We start from the raw sequence: 21,710 nt of genomic DNA, 5'->3' as shown, positions 1-21,710 counted from the left end.
GTCATTTTCTCCGATGAAGCCCCTTTCAGATTGTTTGGGGCATCTGGAAAAAGGCTTGTCCGGAGAAGAAAAGTTGAGCGCAACCATCAGTCCTGTGTCATGCAAACAGTAAAGCATCCTGAGACCATTCATGTGTGGGGTTGCTTCTCATCCAAGGGAGTGGGCTCACAATTTTACCCAAAAACACACAGCCATGAATAAAGAATGGTACCAAAACACCCTCCAACAGCAACTTCTTCCAACAATCCAACAACAGTTTGGTGAAGAACAATGCATTTTCCAGCATGATGGAGCACCATGCCATAAGGAAAAGTTGATAACTAAGTGGCTCGGGGACCAAAACATTGAAATTTTAGGTCCATGGCCTAGAAACTCCCTAGATATTAATCCTTGTGGTCAATCCTCAAGAGGCGGGTGGACAAAAAAAAACCCACTAATTATGACAAACTTCAAGAAATGTTTTATGAAAGAATGGGTTGCTATCAGTCAGGATTTGGCCCAGAAGTTGATTGAGAGCATGCTCAGTCGAATTGCAGAGATCCTGAAAAAGAAGGGCCAACACTGCAAATACCGACTCTTTGCATAAATGTCATGTAATTGTCGATAAAAGCCTTTAGATCTTAAAGCGATCTAACAGCAAACTTTGTGAAAACTAATATTTGTTTCATTCTCAGAACGTTTGGCCACGACTGTACTATTTGAGTGGCTATTATATTTAATCGGGAAGTGTTCTGCCACGTTCATTCTCAGTACCTTGCAGATCAGGATTTTTGGTGCCGTGACCCGGTGTGGTACTTAAATACACATTTCCTAACTATGTCTGTTCTCTATCACCTCAATTAAAGGGGTAGTTCACCCAAAAACGTAAACTACCCCATGAAGTTCTATAACAGCAGTGCTGAGATAAAAATGCTCTCACAAAAAGTGACCCACATGGCTCTGGGATATTAATAAACGAAAACCAGTCTCCTCTTATATCAAAATCCTTTGACATTTTTCTTTACAAATCCTAATGTTATACTTCTAACTCATGACCAGTGTTTTGTTTTGCTCTGTTCTCTGCACCTCCACATTCGTCTACGTCCTCAAATACAGTTTGAGTTCAAATATATATATATCTCCTGCACCTTCTACCTTATTTAGTTTATCCTCAGGTACGGTAAAGTAAGTGGAGTCTGTCCTATCTCTCATAAGCATTTAATCATACTCACAAGACAGGTCACAGAAGACTTCTTCGTGGTCTGTTCTGCTCAGGTCTTGAAATCAGAGTCTTCTGGCAGGCGAGGGCATTGGTTATAATAAGATACAGTTTTATTATATATAGGTTAAATACATTACAAATAAAATACTAATATAAAATAGAAATAAAAACAAAGTCGTGTAATCTGCGAGCTCGGTCGTTCGGAGGCGTCCCGGCGAGGCTGTCTGGCGTCGGAGAAGCGGCTTTAACTTCTAAGTCATCAGGACGTTTCCCAACCAGAAGCCGTGGGTAGACAAAACTATCCGCGACTCTCTGAGATCCCGCTCCGCAGCCTATAATACGGGGATTGTCAACGGGGATATGTCTGAATACAAGGCTGCGTCATACGGCGTGCGCAGAGCGGTAAAGGAGGCAAAGAGGCGCTACGGGAGGAAACTTGAGTCACAGTTTCAACACAGTGACTCTAGGAGCCTTTGGCAGGGACTGAGAAACATCACGGACTATAAAACGCCAACCTCCAGAGTGGAGAGCGCGGATGCTTCTCTGGCAGACGAGCTAAACACCTTTTATGCTCGTTTCGAGGCTGCAGCTAATCACGCTAGCGCCGCTAGCGGCATGATGAACAGCACGCACGCCGAGAGAGCCGGAGAGGAAATCGCGTTCACCATTTCGGAGCACGACGTAAGGAGGGCATTCAGGAGAGTGAACACCAGGAAGGCAGCAGGACCTGACGGCATCACAGGTCGGGTTCTGAGAGCCTGTGCTGACCAGCTAGCACCGGTGTTCACTGAGATATTTAATCTCTCCCTGAAACAGTCTGTAGTCCCCTCGTGTTTCAAAGAGTCCATCATTGTTCCTGTGCCGAAGAAACCTCAACCATCTTGCCTTAATGATTACCGCCCTGTAGCTCTGACGTCTGTAGTGATGAAGTGCTTGAGAGACTCGTCAGAGACTTCATCACCGCATCACTACCGGACACACTCGACCCACTACAGTTTGCTTACCGCCAAAACCGGTCTACGGAGGATGCCATCACACACCTCCTCCACACAACCACAAGCCACCTGGATTTTAGGAAAGGGAACTATGTGAAAATGCTGTTCGTGGACTATAGTTCAGCGTTCAACACCATAGTTCCCTCCACGCTCACCTCGAAGTTGGAGGTCCTGGGACTCAGCCCATCCCTGCGTCACTGGATCACCAACTTCCTGACCGACAGACCACAAGCCGTGCGGATGGGAAAACACACCTCATCCTCCCTCACTCTCAGCACTGGAGCCCCTCAGGGTTGTGTTCTGAGCCCCTGCTGTACTCGCTGTACACACATGACTGTGTGGCCACTACAAACTCCACCACCATCATTAAATTTGCTGACGACACTGTCGTGGTGGGCCTGATCTCCAACAACGATGAGATGGCCTACCTTCAGGAGATCAACAACCTGGAGAGATGGTGTCAGGAGAACAATCTTCTCCTGAACGTCAGCAAAACAAAGGAGTTAATAGTGGACTTCAGCACGAAGCAGGTGCGCTCTTACCATCCCATCAAGATTGACGGGACCCCAGTGGAGAGAGTGGACAGTTTCCGGTACCTGGGTGTTCACATCACGCAGGACCTGTCTTGGTCCTGTCACATCAACACCCTGGTGAAGAAGGCCCGGCAGCGTCTATACCATCTGAGGCGCTTAAGGGACTTCAGACTCCCATCTCAGGTGCTCAGGAACTTTTACACCTGCACCATCGAGAGTGTCCTGACGGGAAACATCACCTCCTGGTTTGGAAACAGCACCATGCAGGACAGGCGAGCTCTCCAGAAGGTGGTGCGGTCAGCTGAGCGCACCATCCGCACTGAGCTCCCTGTGCTGCAGCACATCTACAACAAGCGGTGCTGTACCAGGGCCAGGAAGATCGTGGAAGACCTCAGCCATCCCAACAATGGACTCTTTTCTCTGCTGCGTTCAGGAAAGCGCTTTCGTTCCCTGAAGGCAAACACAGAGAGAATGAGGAGGAGCTTCTTCCCGCAGGCCATTCGGAGTCTGAACCAGGAAACACCCAGCACCTAAATACCGGAATTCCCATGTTCACCCCTCTTTCCCCAGATACTCGCCACTTACATTTGGACAATTGCACTAGCCACTTTGCACTGGACATTGCACAGCCACTTTACACTTACACTTTACACTTTATATTTATATTCTATTTTATTTTATTTTTTTATATTCTACTTTGCACACTTCTTTTTATATATATTTCTTATATTTTATATTTATATATACATTTAAATTTTGTTTCTATTTTGATGCTGGACGGTTGTAAAGAACATTTCACTGCATGTCGTACCATGTATGTATGTGTATGTGACAAATAAAATTTGAATTTGAATTTTGAATTTTAAGTGCAGCCCTCCTTTATAGGCTACAGGTGCAAGTCGACACTTGAGACCTCCTTCTCAAGAAGCTCACTAAAAAAAGGCAGCCATCTTATCAGTCTGCTCCTCTGTGAAGATCTTTCTAAGATGTCCTCCTCTCCGCGTCGGGAACTCAGCACCCAACGGCAACATTCCTATTCCTCTGTTCTCACGAATACATATTTTATCTCTGGCTATACTTCAACTAAATGCTACATATATCACACCTAACGTCTTTTCTCAATAAACCACTTTTAAACATGACGCTATGGTGGTCTCTCTTTCTACTATTCAATAAAGTGAATACAATACTATGTGTACTGTATATCTTATAAATACAAGGTATCACTCAAATAAACAATGCAAACTTACAAAATCGGGAAAACTTCCTGTTTCCCTCAGCAATATATATATATATATATATATATATATATATATATATATATATATATATATATATATATATTTATTCAGTCCTAATATTTCTCACCATTAAAATATCCACAAAAACTGGAATAGCAGACAAAGATGTACATCTTCTCTCTTGTGAATGTGTGTATGACTGTTAGCAGAAGCTAGAAATGATAGTTTATAGTTTTAAATATTAGTATTTTTCTTACATGAACTGTTTTTTTAATGAATGGATTCTCATTTTTGGGATGCAAAATCTCAGCACCCATTCACTCCCATGGGAATATATAACTTTGTGTGTATATATATATATATATATATATATATATATATATATATATATATATATATATATATATATATGTAACAGATTAAATCATAGAAGACATTTTCATTTTTGTATGAACTATCCCTATAATACTATGATTTCGGACAAACTACTAATTTCTCCTACTATATATTAAGGACGCTTGCCTACTCCAAAGCAGGGAGAGAATAAAATAAAAGCAACTACAATCTCAAAAGGAATGTCTTTATTGAAAAAAAAAGAGAGCCATTCGAGTCACATTTTAGATACAGGGTTGTTAAATACTTTGGCTAAACGAGGCTAGTCATGGAACGTTTCAAAATCGGCCTCCTTTGGCTCGGTGGAGGGAGATCTTAAAACGAAAGTAATAAAGATCAAGTCACATGTTTATAACGAGTGCCTCGCCAACCGCATTTGTAAACGCAGTGCACAATGATTGCTGAAATGAAACCAGGAATAAACGCAAATACATATTTAACAGCCAGTATTAAAAAAATAGCACAGGATGTAGCCACATCCACCAACAGAGTTGTGGCACTTGAGGGAAACTCGAAAGCTATCGGTTCACGCATGCTTAATTTGCATGAAGAATTAAGGCGGTCTTCGTTTAGAAGATGTGGAAAGCTTTAAACGGAGAGAAAAAGAAGAGCAGACACGAGGTGTGTTTGCAAGAAACACTCTCAGTCACAGATCTAAAAAATTAAATCTGCGATGCTTTGCAGTATCAAAAGGGTGTCTTACGCGAGCCACGCTATTTACAGGCATGCTTGTGAGTCTTAAAAGCGAGGGAGGAGTTCAAGTCTGAAATTAACTGAAGAAGAACTGATTCTCGAATTTATCGAGGTAAATAGAAAAACGGCCATGAATTTAAAAGCATGCTTTTTGCTCTTTTTAAAAATCACTTTCCCTAAAACGGTAATGTGATTGCACGCGATACAGCGGAACATATGCGTCGGTATTCTACATAATTCAGCGATTTGATATGCAACTATTCTGATTTCAATCGAACAATTCAATAAAGCGCTAAGCAAAAAAAAGAAAAAAAAAAATCGAGGCTCAGGTGGACCGAGATGAATTCAGTAACGTAAAATGTCTTTTTTGCTATTCGTATGAGAATGGACCACCACGTTGCTGTCGGTTTAAGACTAGTATGCGCTGAGAGAAATTTTAAAGGAGCAGTTTGCTTATTGGCATTTTGTCAGAACTGGTTAGACAAAATGGTTAGACGCATTTTCGATCGTCATTCACGTTTAAGTGTTTTAACTCCAAAAACAAAATTGTAACATTAGATTGAACGTTACATGATTGAACATTAGATCCGTTCGCTACATTAAGAAAACCACTGCATAAAAGCGACGAAACTATATACAAGTCTTGGCCGTAGTGTTTTCTGGGGGCAAAAATATTGGGTGATGTCCCACAGCAAACTGCCCCTTTATTTATAAGACAAGCAGTGCTCTTGTTCCATCTGTAGTTCAGGAAAGGTGATCACCAGGGCCCGCTCTCGGGGTAACTGGGCACAGCGGCGGGATACTGGGGCAGGCTGGGGCCGGTTTCAGAGATAGCGTTGAATCCGGCTTCTCTCACCGGGGCGTTTTTCCATGCGCCCGTGCTCCATTCTTCCTGAGCCCGCTGGAAACTCCCTCCTCCTCCGCGATACAGCCGATGAACCTTTCAGAGCAGAAAACTGACTTCACTTTCATTTCGGTTTAAGGGTTTACTCGCTCTGTGTGCGTGTGTGTGTGTGCAGGTCAGACCTTGATAAGAATGAACGCCATTAGAACTGTATCTATGGTGAAGAGCAGAGTACAGATGAGCATGAATATAGCCGAGACCACATTCGTGCCGAAAAACCCCACTGTGGCAATCCAACCACTGCAAAAAGAGAAAAACATGGTGAACTAACATCGACGGAAGAAAATGAGAGATTGAATTCATTGAATGAGCTGAGACCAATCGACAAGATTATTATCAGAAAGAAATAAGAAAACAGTCAACGCTACAATCTCGGGTATCTGATCGGAGCGTACCCATTTAAAATAACAGTTTTCATTTTAAACGTATTTTTAAAAAAGATTCAAAGCTGAATTTTCAGCATCATTACTCGTATATCACTCATATCACTATTTTAACGTGCTCTATCGCTGCTCAAGAAACATTTCATATTAGGAATGAAAACTGTGAAACGTGTTTTCGTGATATTTTGATGCATAGAAAGCTCAAAATATTTTGAATAGAAATTTCTTAAATCTTACTGACTTCTTAAGTACAAAAACTAAATAGTGCAAGGGTCTGAAGGGTTAAAAAGTTGTTGTTTTTTTAATCACTTAATTCAATTAGTTGCAAACTAACAAGTATTTTGCAACTAATGTAGTCTTGCAGCTGTTCTATGGGAAAAACTCCCATGTACTTCCGTTTCAAGGCACCTAAAATAACTTTTGATAATTGACATTAAACCAGAAATGATGTTACTGAGTTTCACGCACGGGGTGGCCAAGGCTACTCCGGAGGGTTTCGGAGACAATGAAAGAAAGAAACCCTAACCTTGCATCAAAGGAGCATAAATGAATCGAGTGGTTTCTGACTAGAGGTGATGAATCACATAAACATGAGCTCTTCAACACGGCGGAGTGTGAAGCAACCCTTCTGAAACATCCCTATACTGTACTATACCCATGACACTAGGCTAAATCTGGAAAGACACCGTCCAATTTCAACACAAATTGAAAGAATGAGAGCGATCGAATCTATTTCGTTCCAAACCTGTACGAATTTCTCTCTTCCGTCGAGCGCAAAAGAAGATGCTCTGAAGAACGCTGATAACCAAACGTTTGAAGGTAGCCATCGATTTCCATAGTAGCTGATATTCTCTCAATGTTAACATTATTTGATGAGATTTGCTGCTAATCAAAGAAACAGCTTTACTGGCGAGATGCGCGTGAATATATTGCTGCACGATATTGGAAAAAAATGACTTTGACGAGATTTTATCACACCAAAATTTAACACAAAGTATTTTCGTAGCTTTGTGAAATAACTGTTAAACCCCTGGTGCCCCGCGGACTATTTTATCAATGCTCCTGCTACGTTTCCGAGTCTGGGAACATTACAGCTGCTTTCTATGAAGGACCAGAAAGCTCTCAGATTTAATAATATCTTCATTTGTGTTCTGGAGATGAACAAAGGTCTTACGGCTTTGGAACGACACGAGGGAGAGTAATTAATGACAGCATTTTTGGGTGAACTATCCCTTCGAACACCGAGCACGCTAACATTTAAATGTTACTCACCAAGCGCCCCAACCTGATAGGCCGAGGCTCTGGATGAAGGCAAGAATACATTGCAGAAAGAAAATGAAGAAGAACGACATAAAGTTGAAGGAACTATCAGCCCTATAAAAAAAAGAGAGAGAGAGAGAGAAAACCGGTTCAATCGAAGTTGAAAACCTCAGCATCGTTTTTTCCTTTTCCGAAACGGGCTCCTCACCGAAACGCTTTATAGAGCGGCCTGAACCAGCAGATGTAGCTACATGGGCTGAAAACCAGCAGCCAGAGGAGCGCAAAGCCAAAGTTGACCGCTCCACCTCCACCGGCCCACCAGGCTATGCAGGCCACCACATTGACACACAGCGTTATACAGTACACTGAAAAACAGAAATCGGTTGCTTCAGTCAAATGGCGGAGAATCTGAAACCGAACTACTTAAAATAACGGTTCGATTTCTTTACTCACGCATCCAAAGATTGTAAATACGACGCACGAGCTGCTGGTAGGGCTGCGGGATTTCCTCATCCACGTTCTGGTAAAAACATGGCTTTATGCGCATGAACTTCGGCAGAGGGGGGAAGTTGTTCGCTCGATCTGACGGGCAAAACATAAAAATAAGATCCATTTTTAACCAAAGCAGTAGATGGACTCTGAAAAGTGTGGCGTGTTGTTTGCAACACAGAAACAAACTAATTCAAAAGGTAATTGCGATTATTCTTTAATAATTTTTTCTTTTTTTCTTTCCTTAGAACTGCAGGAGATTAAAGTGGAATTGCGATGCATAAACTTTCTCAAATTTAATTTAAAATGTAAAAATTGTAAGAAGAAAAGTTGTGAGATAATTCGCGATTGGAAGAAAAAACGTTATTTTGCATTTTGTGGTAGTAACGTAAAAAAAATTTGAGATGTAAATTCCAAAAAAGTCAAAGTTAAAAAGTAAAAAAAAAGTCAGAATTGCGAGATATGAACTCAGAATTGGTAAATGTGTGTTTTTTTTTTAGAGATGTGCAATTAATTGAATTTGGATGCCACAATTACTTAATAGTTCAATAGTTATTTTAAGTCCACTTACGTTATTTTGAATGACTGAGATACTGAGGGTTTTTCCTTTGTTTTCATTATAGTTTTAGTTTAACATTATAATAATAATATACATATTTTTACATGTTTTTAATTAAAGACAAAAAACTATCCAATGAATACTTGAAATTTGAGGCTTAGTACTACAGAAAAGTTTAGTTTCACTTTAAATATTTTATTTTAATATAAAATTATAACATGAACAACGGTCTAAACATAATTCCATTTAAATTGTGTTCATCGTAATTAATAATCACAAATACAAGAATAATCTACAATAATCAGCCTTCCATTACAAAAACAAATGAAAACAGTGATATTTAAAATTTTCATATGCCAACCAAACCCGACTTACCTGTCATTTTCAACTTTGTGTTGTTTAATGTTTGTTTCTTAAACTAATTAACTTTTCCCACTCCGATGAATTGAAGTTTTCCCGTCCTAAAAGACATATAAATATCGTAAAAACAGGCAACCATTCTTAAAAATAGATTAAAAAAAAACAAAAAACAATAACCAGTCTTGTGATAACATTAGTTGTGATCACATTAAGAAAAGTGATACAGAACTGTTGAATACTGCAAGCCACATAAGATCATAACGACTATCTTTAAATAACATAAATGCTTATTTTGTATTTAATATGCGTTAATGTTTAGAACGATTATATATTTACGGGATTTCATAGTATTAGTGACATTTGAAAACACTACAGGCCAACAGCTAACCACGTCCAACACAACTGCAGTGAACAAGCAAGAGCCAAACTATTCCATAACATAACGCACATTTAGAAATACTGTTTCGTGTGCTTAAGAGAAAAACGACCGCTTTAATAATGCAATAAAACCTCATGTTTATGTTCTTGATCATACGATACCTGTGCACCGCCAAATAGTTAGATGAGGATGGGTCTGCAGTCGCGTTGAATCCTAGCAATCCCGTGGCGGACTAGTGTTCTTGCATCATGGGAATTGTAGTTCTAAAGTGACCTGTTTTGCACGTAGCGGACGGAGTTTGTAACGGTTAAAAGACTACAAGACCCATTGCAAGAAGATCAAAGGTGTGGTCTCGTTGCTTGTGACTAGATAAACCAGTTTCCCTGCCTTGTTGCAATGTATGATTACGGCACCTTTCTGTTGATTTTTGCAGAAGCTTGTGAATATTTTCGTGCTTTTGGATTTAAGTGTATCTCGAGGCTTTTTAAGGACTTGTGCGGAATTACTGGTGTCTTTACCTTTGCTATTAAAACACAAATCTTGAAAAGCTGTCAAAGCTTCACATTTTTATTGAAAAAAAAAACGCGGAATCATTTTAAGTTTTATTTAGAAAAAAAAAACACTTCAATTATTTAAAGTGTTTTTCGGTCAACAGAAACCCTCTAAGCCAAATTAGCAAACCAAAGCAGTTACACGAAATAACTTTGTGACTTGTTGTTTTTATTTAACCAATCCTATTCGAGAATCACACTTGCTGTCCAATCGCAAGCTTTGTCAGCGCAAAAGGCACGTGTTGCGAGGCAGAGCCAACCGCGACAGCCAATAACCCGCCTCTTCGTTGATGTGACGCAGAACGCCGCTGACCAATCGCAGTCTGTGATCCAGTCCCGCAACAGGCTCCCGCCAATTCTGAGCGGGGAACGCGAGGGAGTCTGACCGGGGAAGAGACGGGAACGAGGGGATCGGGATTACACACGGAAAAAAAACACAACATACAACTCGAAAACGAACAGAAACCCAGCGAATTCGCCGTTGACACGTTCATGCTATACACGGAAAAGACGTGGAGTCGATGACTAGCCTTAGGGAGCTGTGTACGGAGTCCAAAAAAGCGCTCCCCGTTTCCGTTTAACGTTTCCAGCGCGAGGACAGCGCGAGCGCCGATGGTGGTAGTGATGCTCGCGGCCGAAGAGCCTTTGGCCTCCACACCACGAAGAGGTCTGGTGTTTAATGTGAAATAAAATCGCTTTAATGCGTGATTAAAATCGATATACAGGGAATAAAGTAGCAATAAAAGCCAACGAGCTCACAAGTTGGGTGGCTAAGAACTAAAAAAAAAAACTCTATTTGACCGGATATTAATTCTCAAATGGGTTTAGTTTTTCCGAGAGATGGTAAAAATGTAACTTAAATGGGTTTTCAAAGCCGCGTTTGGGGTTGTCGAGAGGTTTGGGGATCGTAATTAGCACGTTAGCAGGTGAGCTCAGATTTGTTGTTGACAATCTTGTTTTCCGCTCGCGCAAAATGCGATTTACGTTGATTAAGTTTTCGAGCGGCTTCGTCGAAACGGGTCCCGTTTGGGATGTTTGAGCCTCGGCCCGGACCTTTGTTCCCCAGACTTGTGCTGATGGATGGACTGAATGGCTCCGCAGTCACAGGTTCAGAAACATTAGCCAAACTCTCGGTCGCCGCAGGCCTACAAACCATCATTCACTGAAAGGCGGGAGATCAAAACTAAACATTCTGCGTCTAGCTGGCCTCCATCGTTGCTTTGAGAGCCCTCTGCGATACACGTTAGGACGTTTTGGCTTGTAAATGGTTTAAAGTTGCTAGTTATTCTCGAAAATCAAATCTTTGGGTTCGACGTGTCTGTCAACTAATAGTTAGCATGGAGATGTAGCAGTTACTTTTGTTTTGACTAGACGTGTTTGACAACGTTTTGTTTTGCGTTAAGTGTTGATGTATATAAAGTGCGTCTCCCATTAATCCCATTAGATTTTTTTGCACTGCCTGTATTTGTATTTGATCTTACCGTCTTTATGTGTTTCAGGCATGGATTGTGCGAGCAAAGCTAATGCCAGCAAGAAGCTTGTTCAAGGTAAACAACTTTGAGTCAACAATGTAAAGCCGACCCCATTCAGAAATATATGATGTTGGTATACGTTTAGTCATGCTTTGAGGAGCATATTTGGGGGCATATTTTATATCTAAAAAAAGTTGAATAGGATGCAAAATGATTGTAAGTGGATAGAAAGTATTTAAAATTAGCTGTCTCGGACAATTTTTGCCAATTATAAAAATAAAACCCAAAATTTCCAAATTTGCAAAGCAGTTCTAGTGTCACTGGCTTTATTAGCTTATAGAAACACGTAAAAGACTGAAGGCCTTTGAATTATTTATTTTAGAAAGTGTGTTTCTCGTGTTGATACTACATTACTGTTGTATGATATTTCTTAATGTAGATTACATGATCCCAGTTTATAAAATGAGTACATTATTTAAAAAAAAATGAAGTTTGAAAGGCTGATCTAATGAGCAGTATTTAGCACATTTCTTTGCTTCTCTTTATTCAAAGACCCAACTGTCTGATTGCAAGACAATCCATTCTTTTGCTTCTGATTGGCTGGAATACACTACATGACTTTTACCCAGAGTTGACAGACTTCACAGTTTTTTTTTTAATTATTATTGCATCCGAAATGATACACACTGTGCGCTCCAGTCTGGTGTGTGAGTTTCATAAGGTACTTTTGTCATCCATCAAGTCCAATGGCTCATCTCCTTCAGCTAATCGAACCTGCAGCCACTGAGTGCATAAAGTCTTTTAATTTGTACCTACAGGCCACTTAGATTTTTTAAAATGCATGTTTATTTTCAATGTGAACCCATTAATTGCACTATACTTCAAAAAAAAAAAAATAGTGTGCAAAGTTTGCTAATTAGGACGGACTTTGAGATTCCTTCCAGATTGGATGATTGGTCAAAGTTTATTCAGACTTTTAGTTCCAACAATTATGATAATAAACGGTTACTTTGCGTTCATTCCATTCCAGGCAACTTTCTTTGCTGCATTGTGCCTTTGTTACTTACTAAAAGGAAAGGTTTATTTCCCTCAACAATTACAATTGCATTAATTACTTGCCTTAATGCCATCTCAACATTTTTGCAGAGTAATTTAAATCTTTGAGTGAGCTAACACTGTATTGTACAAATCAGAAAAAAAAGGTTTAAGTCTACTATTGCTAAACTGTGAGACATGCTTAATACACAGTTCCCCAGATGTTCAGTGTATAAAGCTCAGCAAATATATGAAGCCTAGCGTTTTGTATTCTTTTGAGACAAATTAAAAGTGTTGCCTCTCTACAGCTCGTCTACCTTTCAAAAGGCTCAACCCAGAACCCAAGGAATGCAATGAGCCCAAAAGAACCAAAGGTCCGGTTCCCCCGAAGTCTTCTGAACCCAGTGTGTCAGATGGAGAAAACGACATGGACAACTCCTCCACCCCACTACATCACGGCCCGGCTCTGGTAAATGGCCGCGGACCACTTGATTGCTTCATGAGCAGGCAGAAGCGTGTCCCAGTTTGCTCCGGCACTGAAGCCACAATCGACCTTACCGAGGACTCAAATGACGCCGTCAAACAGCAGCCCGCACCTCCAGTCGCTACCACCTGTCCCCTCAGCGAAGAAACGACAAAGAACGCCGAACATGCCACAAAACCTACAGAAGCAACCGTGCCTTCGACAAATACAGAGACGGAGAAGGACGAAGACGCTCTTCCGCTGCTGGACATCACTCAGGATTCTGACACTGAGGAAGAGGAGCAGCAGGACACTGAAGTGAGTCACGGGAATGAGTCTGTGCTGTCGACCGGCTCTACCAGCTCCCTATCCGTGGTAGAGAGCTCACCAGAGCCCAGCAAGAGTGCTCCCACCACCCCTGCCTCTGTGAGTAGACATGAGTTCATTCTTTATTGATTCATCTCTTTTTTTTTTTGCTTAAAAGTTCAACCTGTTGATCAGTCTCTTTTCTTTCTGCAGTCATCACAGATTGACGCAGCCAGTAAAATGAAGAGAAGATCCCTTAAGGTAAACCAGCATTTTTAGTGTAATCTTAAAGAAGTCTATGCGAGTCATTTTTTTGCTTGCTTGAGTTGAAAATTAAAATTTTAATAGTTGGTGTTGCTCAGTCACAAACCAAATTTGATCACAATGTGAATGTTTGCACTTTAAGCGTTTGACAAGGATTGTTTTTTCTTTTCTTTTTGTCGTCACTGGAATTTTGCACTCCATCTTGAATAGCTCTTTGTGTTTTTGTCTGTTAAGAGTGTCCAAGAGCAGGAAGAGAAGCGGCTGCGAAAGGAAGAGAAAGAGCGCCAGAAAGAGGAGGCCAAAGCTGCCAAGGAGAGGAAGAAAGAGGAGGCCCGCAAACTAAAGGAAGAGAAGGACAGGGAGAAGAAAGAAAAGAAGGAGAAAGATGAAAAAGAGCGGCGGGAGAAAAAGGAGAGGGAGGAGAAAGAAAAGGCAGAGAAGCTAAGAGCTAAAGAAGAGCAGCGGCAAATGAAAATTGAGTGAGTGTCTTGGGACGGTATCATCATAATAGTTGTACTGGTGTTTTTCTTTCTTCTGGTAATCTGGTGTGAATCCTATTTAGAGCCAAACTGGAAGAGAAAAGGAAGAAAGAGGAGGAAAAACGGTTGAAGGAAGAGAAAGAAGTGAGTGGTCTCATCAGCCTTTGTACTGAGAGCTTCAAAACTGTTCAGGTCCTCATTGCGTTTGTGCATCTGTTTAGCGAATCAAAGCTGAGAAGGCCGAGATTACAAGGTTTCTACAGAAGCCCAAGACCCAGTTGGCACCAAAGGTAAGAGTCATGGTTATTCACTCAGTATTCAAGCTTACCAAATAAGTCAGGTTTATTTTAGTTAGTCTGACTTATTGTCAGTTGAGTTGGTTTAAAATAAGTCAATAACTGAAATAAGCCTGGCTTGTTTGGTAAACTTGTTTTATGAAGCTGCCCCCTGGTCTGTCAAACTTAACATTTACCAGTAATATTGTGCTAGAAATCTCTCCTAAATGTAATGGCTGTCATGCTTTAAGCTGTTTTTTTGTCCTTATGTCTGTCTTTCAGACTCTAGCATCTGCTTGTGGGAAGTTTGCTCCTTTTGAGATTAAAGCGAACATGTCTCTGGCTCCATTGACTCGAGTACAATGTGAAGATGCTGTTCTAGAGGAGCTGGACCGTTATCTTGCCCAACCTGACAGCACTCTAAATGGACTGAAAGACTGGACTGGGCACAAACCTCGCAGTTCAGGCCCAACCAGGCCCAGTAACACTGCAATAAGGTAAAGCCACATTGATCCCGAGTTACTGTCAAACACCGGCTGCTGATTATATGAGAGTGAAAGGCTTATCCTTTGTTCCATTTGTTTGTTCTCTTTTGTTAGAGATTGTGTTGTCATAACTGACAGCCAAAAGGCAGATGGCGTCCCAGACCGTCACCGTTATGGCCGCATGAAACTCCTGCAGTTTCAAGACAACTATCGTCCAGCTTACTGGGGGACCTGGTGCAAAAAGAGCACTCACATCTCTCCACGCTGCCCACTGAGACAGGACAAGGTAAAAACGGAGCTGCCTTGAACTTTACTGTTGTTGTGGCAACAGTATTGTGCTTGTGATTACTGTCTAAATACACTTGTGTTGTTGCTGTGCTTCTTCAAAGAGGTAATCTGTGGCTGCAAGGAGCTTCATGTTTAGTTAGGGAAAGTTTGGATGAGATCCGAACAGGACAATGGCTTGGCAGATTTTCAGCAAAGAAGTTCATTGGTCACTGTTGAGGGCCCGAGAGTCCACTTAACTCTGCTTCCTTTTGATTTGAAACAATTCAGAAATAAACCTAATAACGCCCTCTAATTCTACAGCAGTTCTGTATTTGTATTGGTGAGAGGACCTTATAAGATCATTTTGTAAGTTCGTAATTAGTAACACGTGGGTTCAATCATGTAAAAAAGCAATCATTTATAACAAAAAAAAAAAAAGTGTCATTCATTAAACTTTGCCAGAATGGAAAATTGTTAAATATATTACAGAAATCAAGAAAAGGATAATTTTATATATATATATATATATATATATATATATATATATATATATATATATATATATATATATATATATATATATATATATATATATATATATATATATATATGATAATATAATGCATTTATATGATAAAATGCTCCGGTTGTCAGAACACTAGTTAGTGTAAATAACAAGTGATCTTTTAAAAATGAGAGAAAATTATAACTTATTTACAGAACAAAAATTATGGCATGACTATCATAATGATTTTTAACCTCATTCATGTCTTTTTATATTTTTTGGTTTCACAGACAAGGCTAAAGCCTAGACTAGCGTAAATTTAATAAAAAATAAATCATGTCAGTGCCTTTGTTTTGTCTTAAGATGCACACCAGTAATGCTTTTTCTAAAGCATGTTTATAAAAACAACTTAAATGTCCTAGTTGCACTATGACCTAATTCTGGCTTAGGCTAAGCCCTGTCTACAAAACCAAGCCTTGTTGTTTTCTCATTTCAAGTAGTCATTCCTTTTTAGTTCCGTCTTTTTATCTTATTGTGACAAACTAACTACATTATTGTGCTACGCTTTATTTAAAGTTGGATATCTGTAAGTATATCCATATGTGTGGTCTACTCGTATAGTGAGACACATCAAACACAGCTGCTTGATAAAATTGCAAAATGTCACTTAAATTAGCCAGCTCCATCATGCTAAATACAATAAGGCATGAATGTTAGGATTCTAAACATGAACATAGATTTCTCTTAAACTGCTTTGAAGTTTATAATTATGACTTTATTATTTCCCAAAGCTTCCATAGAAACCTGACTTTTTTGTCTTAACAGGAGTTGCTGGATTATGAGGTGGACAGTGATGAAGAGTGGGAGGAAGAGGAGCCAGGAGAGTCTCTGTCACACAGTGAAGGGGTGAGCATTTATAGTAGCATTAGTATTTTTTTAATGTATTGTAAATTGTCTAGTTCTTTGTATGCTGGTCTTGCTGTAAAATCAATTGCCCTTAGAGGACATAAAAAAATGTTATCTTAATATTATGTTGATTTCAACCTGGCTTTTCCTTTCAGGATGATGATGATGAAGGAGGCGATGACGATGACGATGATGATGGCTTCTTTGTGCCCCACGGTTATCTGTCAGAAGGAGAAGGAGCTCTTGAGGAAGACGAGGTACTTTTAAACATCTACCTTCTTTAGTCACCCCAGTCACGTCCTAGTGCTAACGGGCTGATCTTGCAGGAGGGCGGAGATCCGGAGAAGCAGAAGGTGCGTCAGAGGATGAAGGCTCGTGAATGGGAGAATGAGCTGATGTCCAAAGGGAAGGTGAAGGTGTTGGAGTCGGTGGTGCGCGGCTGCCTGTGGGAGGGGGAAGAGCCTTCGCTGGACCTCCTGCGGCCGTTTGCTGTCTGCATGCTTGAGCCTTTGCCCAAAGACGATCCCTGTACCCCTGAACAGGACCTCTCACGCAAACAGAGGAACGAGAAACGTGAGTACAGCATGTGTGCTTGGTAGATTAACAACACATTACTTAGAAGCTAAAGTTTTCTCTTCTGCAATCTGTGTTGTTTTTTGAAATACCGTTTTAAGAAAATGAGCCTCTGCATTAAGTGCTTAAGTGTTCGATCATTCAAGGATTACGATGAAACGCACACAATGTATTATAGGCCGTTTTCAGCCTTTTCACACTATGAGTGATGCAACAAAGCCGTGTCAATCACCAGTGGAATATACACCACATGAATATTTTTATGGTTAGCTTAAAGTTTGCATAGCTTCACTTTATGCTTTGAATGCAGCTGCACTGCAAGACCTCTCTGATGTTTAATGTGAATTAATTTCTCCCTTCTCTTCAGTGCTGTTACAGCTGCTGCCCTTGCTGCATGGGAACGTGAACAGCAGTAAAGTCATAATCAACGAGTTCCTGGAGTTCTGTCGCCAGCAAGCATCTTCTCCCACAAACAGCCCTCAGAGTTTTACAGACAACATCCCTCCCAGGTAACCCAGCAAGTTAGCATCAACCTGGTTCGTTTGACAAAAAAAACCCTGGCTCCATTTGTTAACAAGGTTTCATGCATTGATTAACATTAGCCCCTCATTTTAAACTTATGTATGAATGGTGCTTTACTGATATAAAACATCATTGCCTGTACCATTTCTTTTTAAAATCATTTCAATAATTTATGCCAATTTATTACTGGTGTAAAAAGGGCTCTTAACTAACAATGAGCATTATATCTGTTACAGTATTTATTAAACTGTATCATAACTCATTGCAATGTCTGTTAGCTCGGGTTCATTGAGTAACATTAATAATTACAACTTTCGTGAAATGTTATGTATAAGTAAATGCCAGAATCAACATTAAGATTTTTAAAATACATTTTTCCTTTCCTCCCCATTGGTTTATTGCCGAAAGTAAATGCTCATTCAAAAAAAAAAAAATCTATTTTGTCTCATCTTTAAAAACGAGCGTACTTTTTATTCATTTTGAAGCATAAAAACAGAAATAAAAACACCAGGAATAAGTGTATTATCGAGGGAAACAAGGGGTTGTTCTCGGGGGGAAAAAAACTAAATGAAAATGCTCTTACATTCGGACCCACTCATTTTCAGGAAACTTTAATTCTGAAAGTAAACTAATGCTTCATCCTTCAGTCTTTAAGTTGGAAAGTGTGAGTAGTTTCAAGAGCATGATTGTAAACAGTGAGACTAGTGAGTAATCAGTTGTCCTGTTTTGTGTGATGACATTTAATGTCCCTGATAACATCAGCGGTCCTCTTTAGCCGCTTGTTAGCTAATGCCTGTTGAAAGACAAGCTGGATATTACTGATGCATTTTATGCCAGGATAAAAGTGAAACCATTCCTGCAGCACCCTATTGAGAAATTTCTTCGAAAATATGTGCCTATTTTGGTGTATATTTATCAATGATTCATTAGTTCCTGGAGACCATGTAGTCATTGGCTTCCAGTAGATTTTTATTTTTGGCAGCATGTCAGATTATTAACACTTAAAGACATTTCTAAGCGTACTGTCTTGGTTTGCCAAAAGGATCCATGTCAGGCGTATCATAAAGGAGCATGCCGTGTATGAGAAGCGCTCCGCGTACAGACGATGCTGCTGGTACGTGCATCCAGAAGTTCTGACCCGTCATTCTCAGGAGGCCTTGCCCGTTCCCTGCCAGTGGACCTACCTCACGTCCGGCGCTCAGGTCACCCGCGACGAGCACGCCGGCTCACAGGGTAACTCGCCCAACGCATCCAGCTCCACCACACCCTCCAACAAGAGGAAAAGTGCCAGCAGCCACTCCATCACCAAGTACATGAAGAAATGTGGCGACTCCGAACAGGTGCAGTGTCCAAGACTCCTGTTTGGGTTTTCTTATCGTTTGCTCGTCATCTACTAACTTCACTGTTTGTTACATGAATTCAGACTGAGGCCATGGAGACCGATGGCTTCCAAGCGGACACTGAAGATGACGAAGATGATGATTGTATCATCATCGGGGAACAATCCGGTTGGTATATGTTGTTAATAGATTGGGGGAACTATGACGTCTCTGCTTCGGAACCGCTTCATATGTGGCCATAAACATTTTAATTTTAAGGGGGCTGTAAGTCGTACGCATCATTAAGGTTTCACTTTCATGGCGACTTTCAAGTCCATTATTTTGGTGTTTACATAAAGTTTATCTTATGGTCGGAACCCAGAGTCTGCATCAGTAGAACAGGGATAAAGAGCATTTTCCATTCAAAGACTTGTTGCATTTTGAGGCATGTGGTAAACTATTAATTGCTAACTCGCCTATTGGGTTTCTGCCTAAAGAGTGGCATCATTGCTCCACCACTCTATGAAGCTTGGAGACGAACACAAATCTGTCAGGGTAAGCTTGACACAATGTTTTGTTTTGTTTTTTTCCCCCTCTCAGGATTTTCTGAACAGGATGCCAACACGTCCACCGAGAGAAACACGGAGCCCATGGACACAAGTGCATCTGAAACTGCTGCTCTCGCCCTACCCTGCCTCACCCCAGCCACCGCCTGAGACCTGAGCCCTTCCTGTTGGGTTTGCCTACGCGTGTGAACCAGATGCTCAAAATCTGACCTACCGTTTGAAGGATCACAAAGTATTAAAGGTCCCCAGAATTAATAATTTGTCTCCTCCTCTTTAAGTGGAGGGTTGTCTGGTGGTGTACCGTTCTTATTCATAAGGTGAGGTCCCACTTTTTGAAAGCTCTGCCGGTACATTCATCAGCTCTGACACCGATCCGGAGGTTGATGCTGTCTGCTGAGCTCAGCGCTCGGCACCGTGTTTTTATTCTTTTTTTTTTTTTTTTTTTTTTTTGCCATTCAGAATACTTGAACTGGTGTATGTCTTTCAAAAATAATGACAATTGAAATATATTGCACTTTTATATTCCACTTCTGTTTCTTTCTTTCTTCTACCCCTCCCCCTCATCATAAAGTCTTTCCCTCGTTTTCTTTTTTTACCAAGAGGCTTTGTATAAAAACAGCATTGCATTGCCCAGGCTGCCATACGCGGTGTAAATACTATTTTTTTTGTTGTTGTTTTTTTTTTTGGAAAAATGGTGTAGAAAATGAAACAGTAGGTGGCCGTTCAATATGGGAGAAAAAACAACAGCATTGGCATTTCTGTTTTCTTAATTGTCTCAAACTGCGCCGTAGTTTGCAGTTGTAATGGGTTTCCTACAAAGCTTGTTTAAATAAAGCATTATTTAAAAACTAACAACTTTTAATTATGCTGTTAACAAACGTTCTCCTTCCGGGTGATCACGAGACACACACACACACGTCATCTGGCATTGCATTTTATTTCATACGGCACATCAAATGCAACAGAACATTTTATACTTGACAAAATAGTGTAAAATACAAGCGCTGATCGTTTTTGAAATGGCATGGTTCAGTAAAGAAACAAGATGATCATCAACAGAATCAGTCAGACACCCGAAGCATTAATCTTGTTTTTAACTCGTCTGTGAAAGGTTTCCAGTGTCATCCACTTTACAAAAACTGCTCCATTGTATCGCAAACGAGCTTTTGTTATAACATTATAATTAACTCTGGCTTATTGCACTTTTTTTGATTTACTGCACTTTAGGTTACTTACAGCGGTTAAGGAAGCTAAAAAAAAAAAAAGGTTTCTGTTTAAAAGTGGTGGTTTCATGCCATTGCGTAGACTTTTAAGGTATATTTCATCATTAGAGTGCATGAACGCAGGCTACAAAGACCAACTTATCTAGCGTCTGTTATCCGTCTTGTTTGTAACGCAAGTACATTGGTGGCCATTTTTTAAATGCGCCAGTTATTTCACACGTACAAACGGCGACAAGCTGCTTAATATTCCACATTGTTTATTGTATTCAAATATCAACCATAAATTGCTTGACACCTTGCTTTTGTAGCGCGGGGAGTGTTAACGTTTCCTGCACTTTGTCATTCTAGTTTACGCGCAGAGGTTTCGCCTCATTTACTTGAACCTATAGGCCGGGTCACAAAAACTAGTGCAAAAAAGGGAAAATCTGGATTAATCTCATGCTGAATTTTTGAATTATACCTTGGAAATACACAAGTTAATTAAGTGACGAGTGAAACGAGCGGACATTTATCTGCATCAGGAGGTAGATTGTGTAGAGCGTTTCATCTAACTTAAGTAGCGCTGTGACATTCGTGCTTAGCTTTATGTTGAGCAGGAAACCAAACGGCAACGTGTTAGATCAGTGCTTCCATCGCCGCGACGACGCTTACTTCGGGGTGCACCGACATTTCTCTTTCAGCGGCAGCTAAAAAGTGCTCCAGATCCTTACACCCCATTTCCAATCGAACCGAGCATCTTCCCTCATCGCGTAACGACTGGTCGTGTCGCCTCAAGCAACAATGCATTATAATAATAGGACAGATTGTTTGGAAATTGGCCCGTGAGGTGCTAATGCTCACCGGCAGGAAAAACTCCTGCGTTTAGCACCGTATAAATCCGCTTAGCACATGCTGTGGAGGCAATCGATGCCCCGGGGGCCTTGTGGGATTGAGGTGGAGGACGATGGGAGGGAAACTGGCGTGGGGGGACAGCAGCGAACCGAGGACACTAAACGTTCAGCTCAGGGTCTTGATGTTCTCTAACAGCGCGGCTTTGAGCAGAACGGCAGTCTTCGCCCCGGCGGCAGCGATGTCCGCCTGCACCGCGGCGTCCCACGAGAAGGTCAGCA

The 21,710-nt window shown here is 40.7% G+C and overlaps 3 protein-coding genes across 3 annotated transcripts in view; 1 reads left to right on the top strand and 2 right to left on the bottom strand.

Moving 5' to 3' along the window:
• Positions 1–4,529: 4,529 nt before the first annotated feature.
• Positions 4,530–9,726, bottom strand: scamp4 (secretory carrier membrane protein 4). The gene is made up of 7 exons (XM_043223844.1): positions 9,552–9,726; positions 9,027–9,112; positions 8,057–8,185; positions 7,812–7,968; positions 7,616–7,717; positions 6,083–6,200; positions 4,530–5,996 (listed from the first exon to the last, which is right to left on the bottom strand). Exons 2-7 carry the CDS (start codon positions 9,031–9,033, stop codon positions 5,814–5,816), a joined length of 696 nt encoding a protein of 231 aa, XP_043079779.1. The 5' UTR covers positions 9,034–9,112; positions 9,552–9,726; the 3' UTR covers positions 4,530–5,813.
• Positions 9,727–10,293: 567 nt separating this feature from the next.
• On the top strand, positions 10,294–20,230 carry chaf1a (chromatin assembly factor 1, subunit A (p150)). The gene is made up of 16 exons (XM_043223125.1): positions 10,294–10,608; positions 11,441–11,488; positions 12,757–13,337; positions 13,431–13,478; positions 13,716–13,960; positions 14,044–14,104; positions 14,182–14,250; positions 14,518–14,732; positions 14,835–15,006; positions 16,318–16,398; positions 16,554–16,655; positions 16,725–16,971; positions 17,339–17,480; positions 18,536–18,833; positions 18,917–19,001; positions 19,413–20,230. Exons 1-16 carry the CDS (start codon positions 10,554–10,556, stop codon positions 19,526–19,528), a joined length of 2,565 nt encoding a protein of 854 aa, XP_043079060.1. The 5' UTR covers positions 10,294–10,553; the 3' UTR covers positions 19,529–20,230.
• A 66-nt stretch (positions 20,231–20,296) lies between these two features.
• Positions 20,297–21,710, bottom strand: part of ubxn6 (UBX domain protein 6) — a 5,644-nt gene continuing 4,230 nt past the window's right edge. Inside the window, exon 11 of the mRNA XM_043223127.1 lies at positions 20,297–21,710. This exon is cut by the window's right edge and continues 13 nt beyond it. Within this exon, the coding sequence (XP_043079062.1) occupies positions 21,598–21,710 (113 nt within the window). The 3' untranslated portion in view covers positions 20,297–21,597.

This window comes from Puntigrus tetrazona, chromosome 22 (assembly GCF_018831695.1).
Source record: "Puntigrus tetrazona isolate hp1 chromosome 22, ASM1883169v1, whole genome shotgun sequence".
NCBI classification, from domain to species: domain Eukaryota; kingdom Metazoa; phylum Chordata; class Actinopteri; order Cypriniformes; family Cyprinidae; genus Puntigrus; species Puntigrus tetrazona.
This window is presented reverse-complemented; position numbering and strand designations above follow the sequence as displayed.

Coding starts and splice junctions, on each gene's coding strand:
- chaf1a (XM_043223125.1), top strand. CDS start 10,554: ATGGTGGTAGTGATGCTCGCGGCCGAAGAGCCTTTGGCCTCCACACCA. Junction 13,479..13,715: donor TGAAGAGAAGATCCCTTAAG/GTAAACCAGCAT, acceptor TTGTCTGTTAAG/AGTGTCCAAGAGCAGGAAGA. Junction 16,399..16,553: donor CTCTGTCACACAGTGAAGGG/GTGAGCATTTAT, acceptor TTTTCCTTTCAG/GATGATGATGATGAAGGAGG.
- scamp4 (XM_043223844.1), bottom strand. Junction 7,718..7,811: donor CCGCTCTATAAAGCGTTTCG/GTGAGGAGCCCG, acceptor TTTTTTTTATAG/GGCTGATAGTTCCTTCAACT. Junction 5,997..6,082: donor TGGCGTTCATTCTTATCAAG/GTCTGACCTGCA, acceptor CTGCTCTGAAAG/GTTCATCGGCTGTATCGCGG.